This window comes from Topomyia yanbarensis, chromosome 1, assembly GCF_030247195.1.
Source record: "Topomyia yanbarensis strain Yona2022 chromosome 1, ASM3024719v1, whole genome shotgun sequence".
Lineage (NCBI taxonomy): Eukaryota > Metazoa > Arthropoda > Insecta > Diptera > Culicidae > Topomyia > Topomyia yanbarensis.
The window spans coordinates 3,599,612-3,620,654 of NC_080670.1; the positions used below are offsets into that span (position 1 = coordinate 3,599,612).

The 21,043-nt window shown below is 40.7% G+C and overlaps 3 protein-coding genes across 12 annotated transcripts; 1 reads left to right on the forward strand and 2 right to left on the reverse strand.

The window, feature by feature from the left end:
• Positions 1-8,136: 8,136 nt before the first annotated feature.
• On the forward strand, positions 8,137-11,609 carry LOC131676630 (CDP-diacylglycerol--glycerol-3-phosphate 3-phosphatidyltransferase, mitochondrial). Of its 3 annotated transcripts, none has more exons than XM_058955827.1 (5): positions 8,137-8,469; positions 9,122-9,212; positions 9,748-10,637; positions 10,691-10,899; positions 10,955-11,609. In XM_058955827.1, exons 3-5 carry the CDS (start codon positions 9,779-9,781, stop codon positions 11,372-11,374), a joined length of 1,488 nt encoding a protein of 495 aa, XP_058811810.1. In that variant the 5' UTR covers positions 8,137-8,469; positions 9,122-9,212; positions 9,748-9,778; the 3' UTR covers positions 11,375-11,609. The 3 variants fall into 3 exon arrangements, with proteins under 3 accessions (XP_058811810.1, XP_058811811.1, XP_058811809.1); XM_058955828.1 differs by having other exon boundaries at positions 9,157-9,212; XM_058955826.1 differs by lacking the exon at positions 9,122-9,212.
• A 20-nt stretch (positions 11,610-11,629) lies between these two features.
• LOC131676631 (aprataxin-like protein) lies at positions 11,630-13,913 on the reverse strand. Of its 7 annotated transcripts, XM_058955834.1 has the most exons (5): positions 13,704-13,913; positions 13,533-13,582; positions 13,288-13,455; positions 13,001-13,226; positions 11,630-12,942 (listed from the first exon to the last, which is right to left on the reverse strand). In XM_058955834.1, the coding sequence occupies exons 3-5, from the start codon at positions 13,441-13,443 to the stop codon at positions 12,761-12,763; spliced, it is 564 nt and encodes a 187-aa protein (XP_058811817.1). In that variant the 5' UTR covers positions 13,444-13,455; positions 13,533-13,582; positions 13,704-13,913; the 3' UTR covers positions 11,630-12,760. The 7 variants fall into 7 exon arrangements, with proteins under 7 accessions (XP_058811817.1, XP_058811815.1, XP_058811813.1 ...); XM_058955832.1 differs by lacking the exon at positions 13,533-13,582; XM_058955830.1 differs by having other exon boundaries at positions 13,288-13,582.
• Positions 13,914-19,052: 5,139 nt separating this feature from the next.
• Positions 19,053-20,807, reverse strand: LOC131676633 (CAAX prenyl protease 2). 2 transcript variants are annotated; one of them, XM_058955836.1, is made up of 4 exons: positions 20,650-20,807; positions 20,330-20,598; positions 19,850-20,262; positions 19,053-19,786 (listed from the first exon to the last, which is right to left on the reverse strand). In XM_058955836.1, exons 2-4 carry the CDS (start codon positions 20,479-20,481, stop codon positions 19,446-19,448), a joined length of 906 nt encoding a protein of 301 aa, XP_058811819.1. In that variant the 5' UTR covers positions 20,482-20,598; positions 20,650-20,807; the 3' UTR covers positions 19,053-19,445. The 2 variants fall into 2 exon arrangements, with proteins under 2 accessions (XP_058811819.1, XP_058811820.1); XM_058955837.1 differs by having other exon boundaries at positions 20,330-20,549; positions 20,650-20,799.
• Positions 20,808-21,043: the final 236 nt, after the last annotated feature.

The window sequence follows — 21,043 nt, forward strand, 5'->3', positions numbered from 1 at the left end:
TTATACATACACAGTAATTCACAATTAGTTCCTTTTAAATTCAATAGTAAGTATGTATACTTCTGAAATTTGTGATTTGCTCAGCTTCAGAAAATTTATTTTCTACCTCGCCATACAGGAATGAAAAATTGGTCGAACCGAAGCAGTTAGGGGTAAAGAGACTAGAATAACAAAGAGACGCCATCTTAATTCAGAGAAAACAATTCAACTAGCAACCAAGTTACGGGTCACAATCAACACTGCAAATGTGCAAGCCTCACAAAACCTGTTATGTGCATCATTTGGTATTCGTTACCCTCATGCTGAATCAGAGATGCCAGATACTTTTTTCAAATGTCTGCAATAATAATTTTCAAAGCCTGGGAAGTAACAAAAATGCCGAAAGTAGATAAAACTGTAATTTGAAACTAATGTAACCAAAGGCCTTTATTTTCAAAAATCTGTAAATATCTGCAACCAAACTAAAAAAAAACTGTAAATATCTGCAACCAAATTAAAAAATCTGCAAATATCTGCGTCATCGAAAAAATCTACAGCTAAAATTAAGTCTGCTAATTTGCAGACATGTCTGCAAATTTGGCATCTCTGTGCTGAATTTCGTCCTTCCATCAAATCCAAACGAAACATGGCGTCTCTTTGTTATTCTAGTCTCTTTGGTTAGGAGGAAATTTTATCAATAGGACCAAGTATACCAAGAACTTTCCAGGAAATAACGAAAGACGACAGTACACATTCCTGATTATCACTCTCCGTATAGATAAAAACCATTACCACCCCTACGTCCGAGCGCATCAGCGAGTCGTAGAGTATGGTGATGTCAAATCAGTACACGCTTGGGTATATTTCGCATGCAACGTACCTTACGCGCATTTTGTATTACCACAACCCATGCAGTATCCCAAGTATAGACACTTCAAAATTATTGTGCCTGTTTCTCTACGGAAAGTAAAGCTGATGGGTATTATAGAATCTCGAAAATTTAGTGTATTTAGGGAGAAAGATAACAAAGTCCACTCACCTACATTCGCTGTTGGATCTGAGTCATCATGCGACAGGTGCCTCACGAGCCTAGAGATTTCCACCGTCACTTGTGTTGTTCCGGCCGCTGTTAGTGCGAGATTGAGATCAATTCGGGTGGAATTTTTGAAGTGAGGTTAAATTAGGTGGAAACTATCACGCACGCACTCTTATTTCGTATACATGTATGCGCATACACATTGCAATTGTTCTAGTATCATAGACATCAAATAACTCAATTTCAATCGCACTTTTCTATTCGATTTTTTAATTTTCGCGTCGCACAAAGCACTGCTCCCGAGAAAATCACAATATTTTGCTTCTTAAGAAGTTAATTAACACGACCAGATACGCACACAACCTTTAACTTTCCCACATGCCCATGCGGCCTTCCAAAGAAGATGGCGACCAGCACCTCCGCTATCGCTAAGTAAAGTTTAGCCGGAAATGATGCAGAATTCCGGCTGTTTCTAGCTAGCTTTCCGGTTCCAGTGACAACCGATTCAAGTTAGAATCGGTTGTGTCACTGGAGCCGGAATACCAATTAGAATCAGCCAGAATTCCGGTTCATTTGGATACATCCCAGTAAAGTTCAGCCGGAAATGAACTGGAATTCTGGCTGGTTCCAGTTCGTATTCCGGCTCCAGTTACACAACCGATTCTAGTTAGAACCGGGTTTAACTTGGTAATCCCGGTTAAGCTCAACCGGAAATGAACCGGAATTCTGGCTGGTTCCAGTTCGTATTCCGGCTCCAGTGACACAACCGATTCTAGTTAGAATCGGTTGTGTCACTGGAGCCCGTATACGAACTGGAACCAGCCAGAATTCCAGTTCATTTCCGGTTGAACTTTACTGGGTCCTATAGAGTTCTATGCAAATCATTTCACACACACTACTTCCCAGTTAAGCTCAGCCGGAAATGAACCGGAATTCTGGCTGGTTCCAGTTCGTATTCCGGCTCCAGTGACACAACCGATTCTAGTTAGAATCGGTTGTTGCACTGGAGCCGGAATACGAACTGGAACCAGCCAGAATTCCAGTTCATTTCCGGCTGAACTTTACTGGGTTGGGGAGTTTGTTTTCCTCCAGCTGTCATATATAAAACTGTCAACCAAATTAAACGTTTGAAAAGGCTCGTTTTAAGTATTCAGAATGGTGTTGAAATGCTCTACGTCGCTGAAAAACTTATTCCGAACGCGTACATTACAGGTTGGTCAGGTTCCATCGTGAAGATAATCCGACCGAAAAGTTATTTCCGATATGTTTTTCTCCACCAGTGACAGCTGGAGGAAAACAAATCGTTGAATACACAAATACAGTTACCGATTGTCAAGTACTCTATTAAGGACGTTCGTTGGACCGATTTGGACAACGTCCAAATAACCGTTCAACAAACGTCCATCGTTGAGCCCGTGTTGAACGATTTTGAAACAATTTTTTGGACGTCTCAATGGGTACCCACTGAGAAGCCCAAAAAATTGTTTCAAAATCGTTTATCACGGGTCCAACGATGGACCTCTGTTGAACGGTTATTTGGATGTCGTCCAACGAACGTCCTTCATCGGGCGATTTTGAAACCAACCGTTCTTAGAGGGTATTCGGAATCCCGAATGAATTAAGCACAGACAACAGACGTCCATCTTCAGCATTCAATTTGTGTAAAAATCTCTAACGGTTTCGAAGGTAATTGGGATATTCAAACCAGGTGCACTACTGTCGTCATGTTTTTTTGTGGCTGAGTTTGACTGAATTGACAGCGGTTATTCGTCTACCCAGTCAAACTAGTCCGGAACCGGTTCGGACTTCCAGCATGAATTCCAGCTCAAATGCATCAATCGATAGTCGGAATCGGTTGTTTTCTTTGAGCAAGATTCCATATTGGATCCATTCATGATTTCAAACCGGTTTCGGAAGGGATTTGACGGATAATTGGGATAGGTTGATGTGGCGACGCTAGTGTTTTGTTCGATCATGGATGTGTTCTCTGTGGTTCAATCAAAGATATACTCAAGATCCCAGTTAAACTCATTCCGGAACCGATTCGGATTTCTGAATGGAGCCAGTATGGATTCCAACTCAAATGCAACAACCGATTCCGACTCAATCGGTTTCAGAATCGGTTGTTGCATTTGAGTTGGAATCCATTCAGGATTCCGAATCAAATTCCGATTGGTTTAACCGGGATAGAGTGATCAGGTATTTTCCATGTACCATTGAAGTACGACCCCTCGGTGAATCCGGTTCACCGTTAAAATGACAGATCAACGATGGATTGAAGCAATTCTTTGAGCAACAGCAAGCAACGTCGATCTAGGCGTCGTTTTCACGGTAATGTTTGTTGTCTGCTGAAAGCATGTTAGCACAGAGAACAGATATCGGCCCGGTCAGCGTGGCAAGCAGAAAGTTAGCAAACGTTGAGCAAAGCGAAATTGATGCTGGCAGAGTTTCTGTGAGCATTTTGCGCGATTTGTGCGAGAATTCTGGCAACGAATTCGCTCAAATGCAACAACCGTTTCTGACAGAAGCGGTTAAACCAACCGATGCTGCTCACTTTTATCCAGAATCGAGCCAGAAATGTACGGCCAAGATCTCTGCACGCTTCCTGCCACATCTTTGTCAGATGTTTTGCTCGATTCGTGCTGAATTCAACCAGGTAGAAATTGCCAGGATCTTTGCACAGTTTATGTCCGAGTTATGCCAGGGTTATGCTCGGTTCCTGTTAAAATTTGCCAGAAAACGCGAGCGAAACCGAGTTCGCCCTAGCTCAACTAACCCCACAGGATACGCGCAGAAGGTTTTATCACATTCGCCCGAATGACATTCACCCGAAAGTCATTTACCCGAATGACGTTCGCCCGAAAACCATTTACCAGAATGGACCATTTACCCGAATGTCATTAACCCGAATGGCCCATTTACCCGAATGCCATCAACCCGAATGGACCACTCGCCCGAATGTCATTAACCCGAATACCACAAGCATAATATAAAATCGGTAATTAGTGACTTTTGTGATAGAAGTCCGACTTTAATGCGGTTTTTTTGCCAAAAGGATGTATTTTAACCTAAATAAACCAAATCCAAGCGGGAAATGTGATATCTTTAACAAAAGTTTGATAAACTGAACAATAACAAATGAGCTTATACAGCGGAGCTAATGTGATGCGGCTTGGCCGCATATCCGAGGCCAAGGATCCGAAGCGGCGCAAAGCCGCTGAGGTTCCGTTGGACGAGGCGTTGATCCACCTGTCGCCGGAGTTATAAGCAAACCTGTCATCCTCTTGTTTGCCCAGTTTACTCAAACATAGGGGCTATAGCTAGTTTAAAGCCGACTGAGCGGCAGCGAAGTCGGACAGTGCACCAGAAAGCGATGTGGCGTAGCCACATTAGTCAACCGTACACTGACCAATGTGGCTATGCGACATCGCTTTTAGGTGTACTATCCGACGTCACTGAGGTTCTGTTGCCAACGCCACAAATGCTCTTCAGGTGCAAACTGATGCATATAGGACGCAGTTGTCAGCTCGAGCGGTGAAATCTTGTGATAAACCGGACAAAATAATAAGAAATCTTTCCGAAACACGACCGATCGAGGTAAATATATATTAAGATGTTCCGTTAACGAATTGAATCAATTAAATTAGTAATTATATCTTGCATGGTGGGAGTCCATTTGGCACTACACCGTTAGTAAATAGTAGCTCATAAATGTTATGGGGCGAAGCTGGTGTGATGCGGCTTTGCCACAATTACCGAGGTCGAGGAACCGAAGCGGAGGTCCCTACTCGGCAAACCTGTGATCCATTGGTATGCTTGGTTTACTGAAATATAGGGGTAGATTCCTTCTTTAAATATGAGCAGTTCTTTGAGTTTGTATACCAAATAGACCTCGCAATCAAACCGGTGATCCACTCGTTTGCCCGGTTTACTCACACTTAGGGATTGATTCCTTCTTTTAAACATGAGCAGCTCTTTTCCCACAATTAGGGGTTGATTGCTTCTTTCAAACATGACAAATCCTTGGATCTGCATGCCAAATAAGTCTGCAAAGAAACTGTTGATGCACTCGTCTGCCCGGTATACTCAAACATAAGGGTAGATTCATTCTTTCAAAACAAGAGCAATTTCTTGAATCTATATACCAAATAGCTCTCTACGTAATATTGGATTTCGAGACAGTTCAAGTTTTTTTCAGAAAAATAAAACAACTTGGTCGTCAGACAAAATATTCGGAAGATCACCGAATACAATTAATTTACAAACAAGTTGTTGCCTTAGCTTTCTTGTCCCATCAAGGTATTCCAATGGCACTCGAAGAATTGAGGAAAAGTTGTCCAAAGGCTCTCGACGATTTTTTGGATTACATTAGTAAAAATTGTATTTTTGGTAGGAAGGAAACTAATCAAAAAGTTTCTCGATAACCCTTCTTTGCCCCCCCGCTCCGTGGTCAGTTTTCGAAAATGTATCGACAAAGTTTCCTAGAACCACCAATAATGTGGAAGACTAGCACAATAAATGGAACGGTTTGTTAAGCCGTGGAAATTCTATGGTGTGTTGAAGCAGTTGCAGCTTGAAGAGAAAAACCCTAGTGCGTATGTTTACGTACACTACAAGCGGTGCCAACAACCAAAAAGTCTAAAAAGAACTCACGAAAGGACTTAAAACTGGAAACCCTAGTTAAATCATACAAACCAGGTGATTGGATTAACTATTTGACTGGTATAGCTTTAGTGTTAATTTCTTCATATCATCAAATGTAATAAAATTTGTATTTCATCTTAATAAATTAAATTTTTTCGATTGACATTTCGATGTTTTTCGGGTATATGGAATTCGGGCGAATGGCATTCGGGTTTATGTTGCATTCAGGCGAATGTCTTTTGGGTGTTCGTGGCATTCGGGTGAATGACATTCGGGTTTATGTGACATTCGGGCAAATGTCCTTCGGGTAAATGGCTTTCGGGCGAATGTCATTCGGGCGAACGTGACAGAATCGCGCAGAAATCTGACAGGGCTGCCAAACCAAGACTTACAGAAATCTAGCAGAGCAGTCTCTGCCAGAAAATTTGCTCACTAGGCCGGGTTGCTGGGCACGAGATTGAGTCAAAAGTACTCAATTTTAGGTAGTTTTGCGGTGGCATGTATATTCTACCACAGAGAACAGACATCCATAATCGAACAAAAATATTTAAAAAAACGTGTGTAAACATTTGAATCAATATACGATAAACACTAGCGCCGCCACACCAAACTATCCCAGCTATCCGTCAAATCCATTCCGGAACCGGTTCGAAATCCTGAATGGATTCAGTATGGAATCTTGCTCAAAGAAAACAACCGATTCCGACTCTATCGGTTGATGCATTTAAGCTGGAGTTCATGCTGGAAGTCCGAACCAGTTCCGGACTAGTTTGACTGGGTAGAGGAATAACCGCTGTCAATTCTGTCGAACTCAGCCACAAAATAACATGACGACAGTAGCGCACCTGGTTTGGATATCCCAACTACCTTCGAAACCGTTAGAGATTTTACACAAATTGAATGCTGAAGATGGACGTCTGTTCTCTGTGATTCTACCTACACGCAGCGAAATTTCACATGATTAAACCAACAAAATTCATTTTTGGTATCAATCGACAGTCTATTTTAGATTCGAAACTCTTCAATTGTTCAATATACAATATTTTATTGTTGAACTAACAATATTATGTTCATTCCAACCAAATTTTATTTAATTTGGTTTTGACTAGTAGTAAATCAGTGTGTATTGAAAATGTTTGTGCGGACCGTATTTTTCATTTCTTAATGAAAATTACTATTATTAATAAAAATCAAAATGTATGCTTCTACAAATTTTGGAATTCCGATTTCAACAAATCTCGAAGCCCAGTTACACCAAACTAAACACTGTGGTAAGTGTCAATGTTAAAATAATTAAGAACATTGGAAGTAACATAACCTTTGACACTTTCAAAACAACCTCAAAATGCTGAAAATAAATAGCTGGCAAATGATCCTGCAACGTCTTTGAATTTACAGTAAGTTTAAAAATAAAACAATAAAATTATTGAATTTTATGTTTATTAACAAACATCAACAGTAAATATTTTCTTCTATATTCGTTGTTGTTTTAACTGAATCATATTGTTGGACCAATCGTGTTCACAATATTAGATCAATAATATTGGCAATCGTTTCAACAATTATATTGTTGATTCAACCGATGATGTGATTGAAATCTAGAAACGTCAAAACCAGAATTTATTGTAGAAATAACAATATTACGGATTGAATCAAGTATTGAATATTATTAGCCCTGAGATAATAATAATTATTGCTGAGTTTAAACCAGAATATTGTTATATCTACAATTCATTTTTCTGCGTGTAGAATCGGTTGTGTCACTGGAGCCGGAATACGAAGTAGAACCAGCCCTCTAAGAAAGGTTGGTGTCAAAATCGTCCAATGAAGGACGTTCGTTGGACCAATTTGGACAATGTCCAAATAACCGTTCAACAAACGTCCATCGTTGGACCTGTGTTGAACGATTTTGAAACATTTTTTTGGACGTCTCAGTGGGAGCCAGCATTCCAGTTCATTTTCCTGGTAGACTTAGATGGCCAGTAAGTTCAGTCGGAAAATGAGCCAGAATACTGACTGCTTCTAGTTAGTACTCCGGTGACACAACCGATTCTAATTAGAATCGGTTGCGCCACTGTCGCCGGAATACTGACTAGAACCAGCCAGTATTCCGGGTGAACTGGCGTCGGTAATGCAGGTGTGCCCTGTGCTCATAAAGAAACTATGCTTGCCAAACATAGGTCTATCTTTAGTAAAAATAGCTGGACATTTAAGAAATGTTCAAGGAAATTTGTGTTCGGGGGAAAATTTTGACACATTGGTCATCGACGATAAATCGTCAATATTACTTTATGCCCAGTTTACATTAGTGCTGGTTGCCATCTGCTGGTGCCAGCATGCTGGCAACCAGCACTCTACCAGCATAATGTAAACGCTTGCCAGCAGCTGGCACCAGCAGATGGCATGCGTTTACATTATGCTGGTAGAGTGCTGGTTGCCAGCATGCTGGCACCAGCAGATGGCAACCAGCACTAATGTCAACCCTACATTAGAAAAGTTCAGTGTGTTGCTAATTTACCAATCGGAACAGCAATTTCGGCTGGTAAAACAATAAAATTCAATACTGTTTGTCCAACAATCTACTGTTGCATTTCCGGTCCAGTGAATTCTTCGCACCATTTCATCTGTGCCATTGGAAAGTAAAGTGAAACATTTGAAGCTTGTATCTGTTGTGCATCGTTCATTAGAGTTTAAACCATCATCAACCCTCAGCCTTGGTTCACTTTCCCTCGAGAGTAATGTGGTGTATCGTCGAGTTGACCGTAATCTCAACGCAGTGGAATAATGGGTCTTATTGATTTCATATTCAGGTAAACGAGTGTTATTCTGTTCTCTTGATTTTCCTGCACTTGCAACAATGATGTTTCTCCAAACTGTTTCGTTGACAGTGCCGTCAAGGTTTTTTTTTTAGTTTTATTTCTATATCAGTAGTAAATTGCTTTAAAAATAGATCTGAACAATAAGGGCCGCTGAAACGAGTAGTGTCGCAATAACATTCTAGGTACTTCGATCTGCAAACTTGATTGTTGACACTAGAGATGGTCGGGTTCGGGTTTATCAAATTAAACAAAAATTAATTTGAACGCGAGTCGAATCGAACAATCAATTTGTAGCTCGAAAAAAATCGACCGTCTCTAGTCCCATCTAACACCTGTCTAATCAGTCAATAACTATTAGGTCTGTTCCAGTACCAGGAGAAACTGGAAGTACTCCGGAGAAAATCGTTCCTGTACTCTCTTCTTCTCTTTTTTCTTCTTCTGGTAGCAAACCGGAGTAAAAAGGAGCAAAGATTTTTTGCTCCTGTTTACTCCGGAGTGACTTCCGTGTACTGGAACAAACCTATTATTGACTAGTTTCTCCTTGCTCACTTGATTTCTCTGACTTTAAGGTTATACAAATTCTGGTTTACTTTTGTTGTTTTTTATATAATCCAACACTAATTATTTTTTATTTGGATACCAGTTTAATTGTTCGTCGCTTATCCCTTGTTTTATTAGAGTTTATTACAAGTTTGTGATGCTGACGAGAATATTTGGGAAGGATTTAAGCAAAGGTAAGCTACCCGTTGATCTCATACTACCTACTGCTACCAGTGTCTTATTTCATGGTGTGTTGATATAGTGAAGTGAAAGTTCCGACAAAATTGCTACTGTTTCCAATAATTTGATCACGTGTTACTGTTGCAAAGGTTTTCTGGGTTTACTCTTGGCAAGATGTCTGGTATTTTATTCTCTGGGGGCTTTGTATCCATAGATTGCGTCACGCATTGAATGTTTTTCAGCATTACTGTCGCTACTGCACATCACCACTTGTCAGAAATACAGATGCAATATGTATGTAGACAGCGTAGTAAGCCATGGTATTTTAAATATGTGTCAAACTTTGCTCAATAATATTCACACTGTTAAATAATAACTCCGATTTTACGTCAACGTGTCATCTAGTGAATGTTTTGAGATTAGGTTTAGCGTTTTCTGTTGTACAATGTGAAGACATAACAACAAGCTTCCCAACGTGGTATCGTCCAGTAAATGTGATGAATAATTACCACCATTCTCTTAAGCTCCACATTTGTGTTCTTCTTTCAGCTGGCAACTCATCCTACAACCTTTGTTCAAAATGATTCGCCGCCTCTTTAGCACCCTGGTAACCGATTATCCACCAGTCGGGGAATTTCTGCCGGCAGCCTCACCTAACAGCAGCCAGCAATCCACCGGTCCCGGTTCAAGCGCCTTTCGAACGCGACAACTCGAGTCACTAAACTGGTTGCATTCAGTATCCCCATGCTTTCCGGTTTCCGGCGATCAAATTGATGTCATCTACGAACCGACCGTGTTCTACAATACCCTGGTAGGAAAATGTGCAACCGCAAAGCGACGGATCATGCTGGCCAGTCTGTATCTGGGCGTGGGAAATTTGGAGACGCGCCTGGTGGATGCCATTCACGACAACATGAGGAAGAATGTGCATTTGCAGGTGGACGTACTGTTGGATTTCACTCGTGGAACACGAGGAGAGAAAAATTCTAAATCAACACTTATGCCCTTACTGCAAGGGAGTGACAATTTTCGATTGTCTTTGTACCACACGCCAGTTCTGAGAGGACTAACAAAGCGACTAGCACCACCGCGGTGGAACGAGCTTCTCGGGATTCAACACATGAAGCTATACTTGGTGGACGATACGGTGATTTTGAGCGGTGCCAATCTTTCCAATGACTACTTCACCAATCGACAAGATCGTTACGTAATGATCGAGGACCGCGGATTGGCAGACTTCTATGCCAACTTTTTCCGAAAGGTACAGGAGTTTAGCTTGAAGGTCAATCGCAATGGAGAGACGAGTCTACACGAGAATTGGAACATGCTGCCATACAAGAGCGCACACTCTGATTTTGCTACCGAAGCGAAGGAGCGGGTGAGAAACTACTTCAAGGAAGTGTTGAAACGTCAACGAATTGTATATGAAGAAAACAAAAGTAGGTATTTGTTGAATAAACAGAGTCGAAAGTTGACACGCATTTATTTACAGCTTCCGACACCTGGATATTCCCGCTGATTGAAATGGGACAACTGGGCGTTCATCACGACAGTCTGGTTACCAAGGGACTCCTTTCAGGTTGTTTGCCAGACTCTAAACTAAAGCTAGCGACCGGATATTTCAACCTAACCGAAACTTACATGGAAACACTGACGAACGATTGCGAGGCACAGTGCAGCATCCTGATGGCACATCCGAATGTAGGTTAGCTAGAGTCCGACTCGAATCCTGGCAATAAACATTCCAATATTTCAGGCAAATGGTTTTCTGGGTGCTAAAGGTCCGGCCGGTGGTATACCGGCTGCCTACTCTCTGATCGCTCGCAAATTCTACGAAAAATTACAAAAAGCTGGCCAACAGCACCGGGTTTCGCTGATGGAGTACGAACGTACCGGGTGGACCTATCATGCCAAAGGGCTCTGGTATTACCTGCCGGGATCTTCCCTACCCAATCTGACACTGATCGGATCGTCCAACTTTGGCGAGCGGTCAGTGAATCGCGATCTGGAAGCACAAATCTGTGTGGTGACCACAAACAGTGGGTTGCAGCGGAAATTACAGTCGGAGTTCGATAACATTTTGCAGCACTCATCGACAGCGGAAGCACAACTGATTTCCCGATCGGTACCACGCTGGGTCCGAGCCGTTGTTGGGTTATTTAGAAATTTTTTCTAATGCCCTTATTTCCTTCTCATTGATGTCCCTTCTAAGTTATTTATTGAAAATAGTCAAAATGTGACAAATCAGTACCAAAAAAGGTAGTTCTTAAGTAGCCTCTTTCGATCAAAGTAGTTCGAGTTCTCATTCGAGAGGATAAGGCCATAAACTCTACAGCGTTGAACGCTTGTGCCTTGTTTACTCAAACTCGTGGGAGACTTAAAAATAAAATTTGAAATGATTACACAATCTACTTTTGGTATATTTCCATATTGATCACATGCCATTTTATGGTAATTTATTGTTTCATTACAATTACTACTCTACACTGCTTTCAAGTCAATTTAAAAGGTTGTTGGTTGTTAGAAATTAGCCCAATGCTCTAGATTTTTTTTTTAAATTTGTGATTAAGTTGTTATAAGATGAAAAAATGTTTAGTTTACATACATGAACAATGTCGGAAACAAAAATACAAATAGCACAAATAGCATTTCATGTGTGCCAGTTACTCCTGAAAAGGAAAATTCATTTTGTAATACTATTCGTTGACTCAGTGGCACCCAGGTAAGCCGGATTGAACATTAGCCGTGGTAAGGTTGTGAACCTTGGTATCATATCCTTAAGGTAAGCCGTATAGACCGAACGCTACTCGTGGAAATGTTGTAAATATTAGCTTTTCATACCCTTCGGCTGAACCGCATTTTTTGGACGTTGTCCGTGTTTCCGTTGATAACAAATTATTTCTAAGAGTGATACATATCCCATTCATGCCCATGTTGTTTGTGGACAACAACGTTTTTAAACAGCTATAACTTTTGATTAAGGCAAGATTTGCTCACAAAAACAAGTAAGGCTAATAAATGTGACTATTGGCTTTCATTTGAGTATTAACTGTTACAAAAATCAGCTTTAGAACTGAAGTTATTGCAGTAAGTCTGATTGAACTCCGATGGAGCAGTGCTGCCAGGAACCGTTTACGTTGACGACTGAAAATTAATTTTTCATATAACGTCGTTATGTTGCAATATTAGTGAAAACTGATAAAACTTATCAATTTAGACTATTTTTGGCTACGTTTTCCACGCAGTTGGACTATTGTAAATATTCTAGGAGAATTGTTGTGAGCATTGGAAGGTAAAAATTGAGCAGCTTCTAGCACCGCAAGGAAAGCACCTGCCTTTATGAAAAAAGGTTTTTCGAGTTTCTTGACCCCACCGTTTTAAAGGAAAAATAGTTTTGAAACCCTACATGCACTAGAAAAAAGTTGGGCATGAAAGGGATATTAATCAGAGTTTGTTGTACAGACTATCCGATGTACATACGATAACATTAGAAAAACAATTCCAATTCGTTTTCATAAAAAAAACCTTAAAAAGATTAACGGATACAATTTGTTTAAAATGTTTACGCAGCGTTGTACCGCGTCGTCGAGTACAGATGCTCCTGAAGATGCCTCTTGAGAAACGCAATCGTATGGGTCTGGAAGCTGCATTGATTGCATATCAATGGACCATTTAGCAAGCTTTCGATATATTGCTCCGAACGAGGTTCAATTTTTCCGTTCCTCTTTAGTTCATCGACAATACCTAGGTAAAACAGATTTGAAAATTAACGTCTTTTTTTCAAATCAAGTCCACCGCCTACTTTGAAAGGGCATGCAAAAAGCGGTGTTGAAATGGGTCCAGTGACGTTCACGTTTCAGACTGTCTGACACAAAATCCGTTGAAATCACGTGCAAATGCAAACGATTCATGCTTGGCCGCATGTGAAAACCCATTTTGAAGTCCTGCAGTTTGGCATGATGGAACTCGATCGTCTGTAATGCTAACTTATGCATATCTTCTAGCAATCCCAGGTGTTCGGATTTGAGCTGTGGAAGATTACAGATCAATACGGCTGTCAGCTCGCAGAAAAAGAAAATTTCAACTTACCTGATAAACGGTGTTGATGTCTTCCCATGGAAGCACCAAGAAATGGTGCCGAGCCTTGGGATACCTATCCCGAAGAACAGCAGCAAGACTACTTCGAAGGATCACCTTGGACGAATCCTGCATGTCCTTGATCAGATTACCGGACCAGTTGGCCATGGGTAGGTTTAACTGTTAAAATCGTGGAAAATATTCGTGGGTCACTGAAGGGATTGAGACGTGTCTCTATAAAATAGTGTCAATCATACGAGAATAAATTATCGACGAATTCGAGAAAGATCCAGCACTTGAAAAAGATCTAGATGGAGTAAATTTAATGATGAAACACAAACGCACAGGGTGAAGATTAATAGTTGATTGAAAAACTGTGATGTTCATAGTCAAGGGTTGCTGTGATTTTGAGTATTGCTTATACGGACCTATACACGAAACATGAATATTGCCAATAAAAAGCAAATATGCATCAATAGTTAATTTGCTTTTGATTCCTATGCAATCAGCATTTTTCTTTAACTTGGCATAGGGTGTACAAATGCATCCAACAAATTTTGCAATATTCTCAAGATGCCTTTACAGCATAATAATAATATTATATTGTAATCAGCGGGCCTTCACATTTAATATTACTGTCAATACTAAAGCATATTGACAAAAGTAGTGAACACCCACTAGGAACGGTTGGTTTTAAAATCGTACAATAATGGCGTTCGTTGGACTAACATTGGACGACATCAAAATAACCGCTCAACAGACGTCTTTCCCCGGTCAAACCATTCGGAATTTGATTCGGAATCCTGAATGGAGTCAGTACGGATTCCAAATCAAATGCAACAACCGATTCTGAGTCGGAATCGGTTGTTGCATTTGATTTCCCACTGAGACGTCCAAAAAATTGTTTCAAAATCGTTCGACACGGGTCCAACGATGGACGTTTGTTGAACGGTTATTTGGACGTTGTCCAAATTGGTCCAACGATCGTCCTTCATTGGACGATTTTGAAACCAACCGTTCTTAGAGGGTTGGAATCCATAATGACTCCATTCAGAAATCCGAACCGGTATCGGAATGAGTTTAACTGGGTCTTAGAGGGTGGGAATTCCCGGAATTCCATCAGCCCGTTAATCCCAGTTAAGTTCTAAGGCTCGTTCTAATCCGTATTCCGGCTTCAGTGGCACAACGACTTCTAACTAGAATCGGTTGTCACTGGAATCGGAATACGAATCAGGACCAGCCAGAATTCCGGATGAACTTTACAGGGATATTTAAAACGTATACGCACTGAGAAGTGAGACATCTAAAAATTGTTTCAAAACCGGTCAGCACGGGTACAACGATGGGCATCTGTTGAACGGTTATTTGGACGTCACCCAACATTGGTCTAACGAACGTCCTTCATTGGACGATTTTGAAACCAATCGTTTTTAGAGAGTAATTGATTAATAACTCCCAGTAAAGCAAACCAGTTATGAGCAAGAATTCCGGCTCCAATGATAAACCGATTCCAGTCAGAATCACTGAATTCGGAAATCTGGCAAAATTCAGCTGGAAGTCCGGCTGACTGTACCGGACTTTCACTCGTGCACGCCTAAGACACGGTGCCACAAATTAAAAAAAAATCAATGTACTTTTGAACAGGGTTACCAAAAATACAGAATAATCTGTATTTATACAGATTTTTCAGCCAGTTTCAGACCAAGAATCTGTATGTGCAGATATACAGATTTTTGCGTGTATGTACAGACATACAGATTTTTGAGAAGTGATGTTACAAAACCTATTTTAGAAATATTTTTTTAGTTTCAGTAATACTTCCTCTGTGTCTCTCTCACCCAGTTAAGCTCAGCCGGAAATGAACCGGAATTCCGGCTGGATCCAGTTCGTATTCCGGCTCCAGTGACACAACCGATTCTAGTTAGAATCGGTTGTGTCACTGGAGCCGGAATGCGAACTGGAACCAGCCGGAATTCCAGTTCATTTCCGGCTGAACTTTACTGGGCAGCTTAGCCCTCTATATTTAGCTGTGCACGCCGATGAAATCGACTTAAAAATGACTTTTACTGTGAGCCGTGTTTACAAACATTGCTTCACAGTTTAATAGCAATATTGGTAAACACGGCTCACAATAAAAGTCATTATTTATGTCGACTTCGTCTGCGTGCACAGCCTTAATTAAAAATAAATCAATATATTTTCACTTTTTCGAGTGGTCGCTCATTCTGAAAGGTAAAGATTTGTAATGCACTCAGGTTGTAATGCTCTTTGACTTTGTGAATTCTCAATTTTTTGTCCGAAAATTAGACAGCTACATTGGTTAGTTAAAATCTGACACTTCAAAAGTTATTTGCAAAATAACCCTACTCTGGAGCATGGTTAAAATTGACAGAGCGATAGTTAAATTTGACAGCTCGATGGTTAAAATTTTTCCCATGATGCAGAATGAAAAGGTGGAAACATTTTCTGTACCTAATTGAGGTTGTCAATATTTTTCAATACAAAATTAAGGGATAAAGATGGAAACGATAACGTGTTGTGTAAAGATTTGCTTGGGTTATTTCATGATGTGAATGTTTACTTTTCGAGGCTATGACTGTCATACTTAATGTAATAAGAAAAAAAAACTAATTTTAAAATATCGACAAATGTTCACACCTCTATCAACTTGTGGTCATCGCAGCTGTCAATTCTAAATAACTATCCATATGTCAGCTTTTGAAATGGTTCGCTCTCTCAACGACTCAACTGCTTCGATACAGATATCGACACAGATTTTTCAAAGAATAAATACAGATGAAAAGATTTTTTAGGACAAAAATACAGATTTAATTTTGGCAACCCTGCTTTTGAAGTTGAAGCACAGAGAACAGACATCCATGATCGAGCAAAAATATTTAAAAAACGTGTGTAAACATTTGAATTATTATATGATAATTATACGTCTCATCAACTTATCGCACCTGGTTTGGATATCCCAACTGCTTTCGAAACTGTTAGAGATTTTTACACAAGTTGAATGCTGAAGATGGACGTCTGTTCTCTGTATGGTGGTGTTGCTGTTTCTTGGTTGATCTGGACCGCGTGAGTCCTCTCCAGCACCCGGCTAGGGTGTGTGTGGGATGGATTTGTTGTTAGGCCACGAAAAAAACCTCCCCTATTGCCTGGGCTGGATCGGCGGAGGCCCCCCGCTTTGTTGTTGTTGTTCCTTCGGGCCGCGAGAACCCTCCCCAGCACCCGGTCCGAGTGTGGCGGAGGGCCCACGGTTGTGTGTGGTGGTGGTCTCCCAGATGTCTGTCGTTTGGTAAGCTTACTTCTAAATTTGTCCATGTAGGCCAGCGTCTCTTAACCCTAGAACGTTGCACTTGCGTTTTCCACCCTAGAACCACAGAGAACAGACATCCATGATCCAACAAAAATATTTAAAAAACGTGTGTAAAGATTTGAATTAATATACGATAAATACTAGCGCCGCCACACCAACCTATCCCAACAAAAGAGATTATAACTACTAGAGGTCGCATGTCGCTGCTAACACTGATAATTTATTATCTCGCTCTTACATATGCTAGGCCCATTAGTTTGACACATATTGCCCCGGGTACATATATGTTTCTGTCCGTGAATACATGAAGACAGTAGCGCTCTGCTCCCTCTAGTAGTTATAATCTCTTTTATCCCAACTATCCGTCAAATCCATTCCGGAACCGGTTCTAAATCTTGAATCGATTCAGTATGGAATCTTGCTCAAAGAAAACAACCGAGTCCGATTCTATCGGTTGATGCATTTGAGCTGGAATTCGTGGTGGAAGTCCGAACCGGACAAGTTAGACTGGGTAGAAGAATAACCGCTGTCAATTCAGTCGAACTCAGCCACAAAAAAACATGACGACAGTAGCGCACCTGGTTTGGATATCCCAACTACCTTCGAAACCGTTAGAGATTTTACACAAGTTGAATGCTGAAGATGGACGTCTGTTCTCTGTGCTAGAACGTTGCACTGGGGTATAAATGTACCCCACGCGTTTGATCGCAATTTTCGCAGCTAAAAATGCAAACTAAAGAAATGTATAATTTTTTTTTCGTTTTTTAATTGTATTTTTTTCATTTTTTAATTGCGAAAACAGCTGTGTAAGTAAAACTGTGGAATTTATTGAATCAATGATAGGTACATGAATTGGTTTGAACAAAATAAAAAGTGAAAAAATCGAGGTTCTGACTTTTTTCACAAAAATTACTATAACCAAATACAAATACATATTTGTATTTGCTATAACTTTGCGAATTTTCAACCGATTTGAAAAAATCGAATGATTCTTAAAGTTGAAAGAATGGTCTTTAAACGGTAAAAATGAAATTGCGATATTTTTGATAAAGTGCAATTATTTTGAAGAGTAAGAGTTTAAAAATCGGGGTTTGGAAAATACCACGAAATGGGGTGGAAATTGAAATGTAAAAATATTTCTGACCAGTAATACATTGGTAACACGCAACGTTACTGTTACAGCAGTTATTGTGCGCAAATTATACTTGCGAGTCATTGCTTTGAAAAACTATGAAAAATAAACAATAAAAATCAGCAAAAATGAGAACGGTTTTTTATTCTGCTACAAAATTAAATTAAATAAATGATTAAAAACGATTATATAATACTAATTGTTACTTACGTAGTAAAACAACCAGTGTTTAAACTGATATTGTCACGAATCACATTTCCACTGACAGCACGAAATCTGACGTGACGAAACACTAACGGCAACCGTACACTGGGATACAAATGTACCCCAAGCCAACTTTGACACCTGCTTCTACAAAGGCTATGCGCAAACTGGCTGTACCACCCTTTCCTACTCTTACTAGGAACTCTAAATTGAAATATGGTTAGGATACCAGGTCGGTAAATGCCGAATTCTTGTCTTCACAACCCTCTAAGAACGGTTGGTTTCAAAATCGTCCAATGAAGGACATTCGTTGGACCAATTTTGACATCGTCCAAATAACCGTTCAACGAACGTCCATCGTTGGACCCGTGTTGAACGATTTTGAAACAATTTTTTGGACGTCTCAGTGGGAAAGAAGGCGTGGGGTACATTTGTACCCCAGTGCAACGTTCTAGGGTTAATTAGGACAGCAAGATCTCCTCCCTTACTGGGTCGTTATCAAGTACTTCCCTCAAGGATAGTGGCAGATCGTACTGTCGTCGGAGGTCTGCGAGTTCTAGACGATTGATTAGGAGGTGCTCTACCGTTTTTCTAGAGTTATAAGCTTTGTACGTTGGAGGGTCCGTTCTGGTGATGGTGTGCGCAAGGGTTGTTCTGGTGTAACCGGTCTTCAGTCGGGAGAGCACCCTTTGCTCTTCTCTAGAGCCTCGGTCGATCCATCTGGCTGTGTCCCCCTTTGTCTTCTGGGTGGGTCCCCAGGATGCCGTCCAGAATATGGCGAAGTGCTGAGCTACGTTGTTGGTGAAGTCCTTAATAACTGTTATGTCTACTGCTGGGGTTTCTTGGTACGATATCCGTGTGCTGGTGTACTAGTTGAGAAGCATGCAGTGCGATGAATGAAACACCCGTACTCGTACTGCCCTTCATTTTCGACACCGGCAAACACGGGAGCCGACTGTTCTCAAATTGAAATGTCTGTTATCTGTGATTAAACCAACCGGAAACAGGCTCGGTATCATGAATTCTAAGTTAATTGAGTCGAGTTCGGTTGTGGCATTCGAGCTGAAATCCATTCACCATACCAAACTGATGCAAAATCGTCCAAAGCAAAAAAAATACAATAGTATATGGGTACTAAATCCATCTTCTTTTATTAAAAGCAAATAAACAGCCAAGTACAAACAAGAAATTTTCTATTTTTTTTCTAATAAATGCGTTTTGTTGCAATGAACTAAATGAATGCATTACATTTTTCCTATTTATCTAAAGGCCAATGAACGGTACGCCCTGTTTAGCATTGAACGAATGTGGTTCCTTCAAATCTGACTATCGTTTGATTCCATAGTCTAACGACTATATTGTTCAATAAAGCCATGCAGAATAAGACTAAATGTACCAAGAAAATTGGGATAGTGAAGACAAATGTAACGTTAATTTTCTTCAAACAATATCACACCTACATCTAAAAACATGGCAAAAATGTAGTCACGCTTACGAGTGCACTCTCTCTTAAACATCATCCGCCCAGAACAAATGGTTTGCATACCAACTCGGAGTAGTAACTGCCGGTAGCAGCAGAATCCATCCCACTAACCCAAGCAAATATAGACCGAAGAAGATGATCTTTCTGTGGTGCGTTTGATTCAGTACTTCCTGGATATCCGGGAATCCCATATGATTGCAGAAAGCGTGCGCTACGAACGCCGCCGCAAAGTGTCCGGAGCGAACAAACAGATATGCCGAATATATACCAAAAATAGTGGTATAGAAAAACTGGAAAAAGGAAACCGTGAGGACAGTTTTCATAGGAGTTCCGTCCCGGAGTCGTTCCTTTATGTGATGGAGATGCGCTGAAAGAAATAAAATATATGTGTATCAAAAAGATCTCTCTTTTATCCAATCAATAGTTCTACCTAATCCGAATAAAAGCGGTGTAATCAGCATGGCAACATGCGGGCGGAATGTCTGCAGTAGCAATGGCAGCATACATGCACGGAAGGTGAATTCCTCGGAGAGTGGCGCCACTAGATGATTCCGTAGCCACATCAAATTCTGAACCGCATTGACCCAGTACATTGGCTCCGAATATATACGCCAGACACCGTTAGTAAGTGTGACGCTCAGTGGTCCCAGAAACAGTATCGACGTCAACAACAGAGGTAAACATATGGCCGTTAATAGACCTTCCAGCCGAAACCCCATTATCTCCCACATAGTGTACTTCTGGAAGACGGCATCGCAGGATAACAAGAGTACAAAGAGGGGAGCTATTAACATGACCACAAAAACGCTGAAGAATCGTCTCTTAATGGTGAAAGGGTGATCTCTGTAAAAATTGGCGCATGTTTGTTTGAAGAGATAATCGAACAGCTGTTGGATAGTAGCACACTTACCGATCATGCCGAGACTTCCACACGTACAAGCTGGCCACGTAGATGACAGAAATGGTAAAGCAGGCCCCTACTGATACTAGCGCGGGAAGGTGAATGTCCGGAACCAACTTTTGCGGTGGCATTTCGGCCTCCTCCTGTGCTCTGGCTGCCATCCAGATGCGGACCAGTTGATCCCAATGAGACAGCAGAAAAATTAAACTATCCACTTTGAAGAGTGCATCTGTACTTTATTATTGTTACAAGTGAAAATAAATGGTCGACGTGATGACCTGAAATATATCATAAATAATTAAAGTTCGACGGAAATTTTATTTCTGCACCTTAGAACACTCGCTAGCCAACAGACCAAAACAAAACTACATTCCCGGCAAATCCATTCGGAATTCTGAGTTTTTTGTGTAGGGATTACCAGCTCAAATGCAGCAACCGAGACGGAATCCATACAGATATCAATCAGAGTTACAGTCGGCTAAATTTCCAATTAGAATCGGTTGTGTCACTGCATGTCCATCCCAGTTACTCATTCCGGAACCGGTTCGGATTTCTGAATGGAGTCAGTATGGATTCCAACTCAAATGCAACAACCGATTCCGACTCAATCGGTTTCAGAATCGGTTGTTGCATTTGAGCTGGAATCCATACTGGTTCTAATCAGGATTCCGTATCAAATTCCGAATGGTTTGACCGGGACATAGAGCCTTATGAAATTGTTCG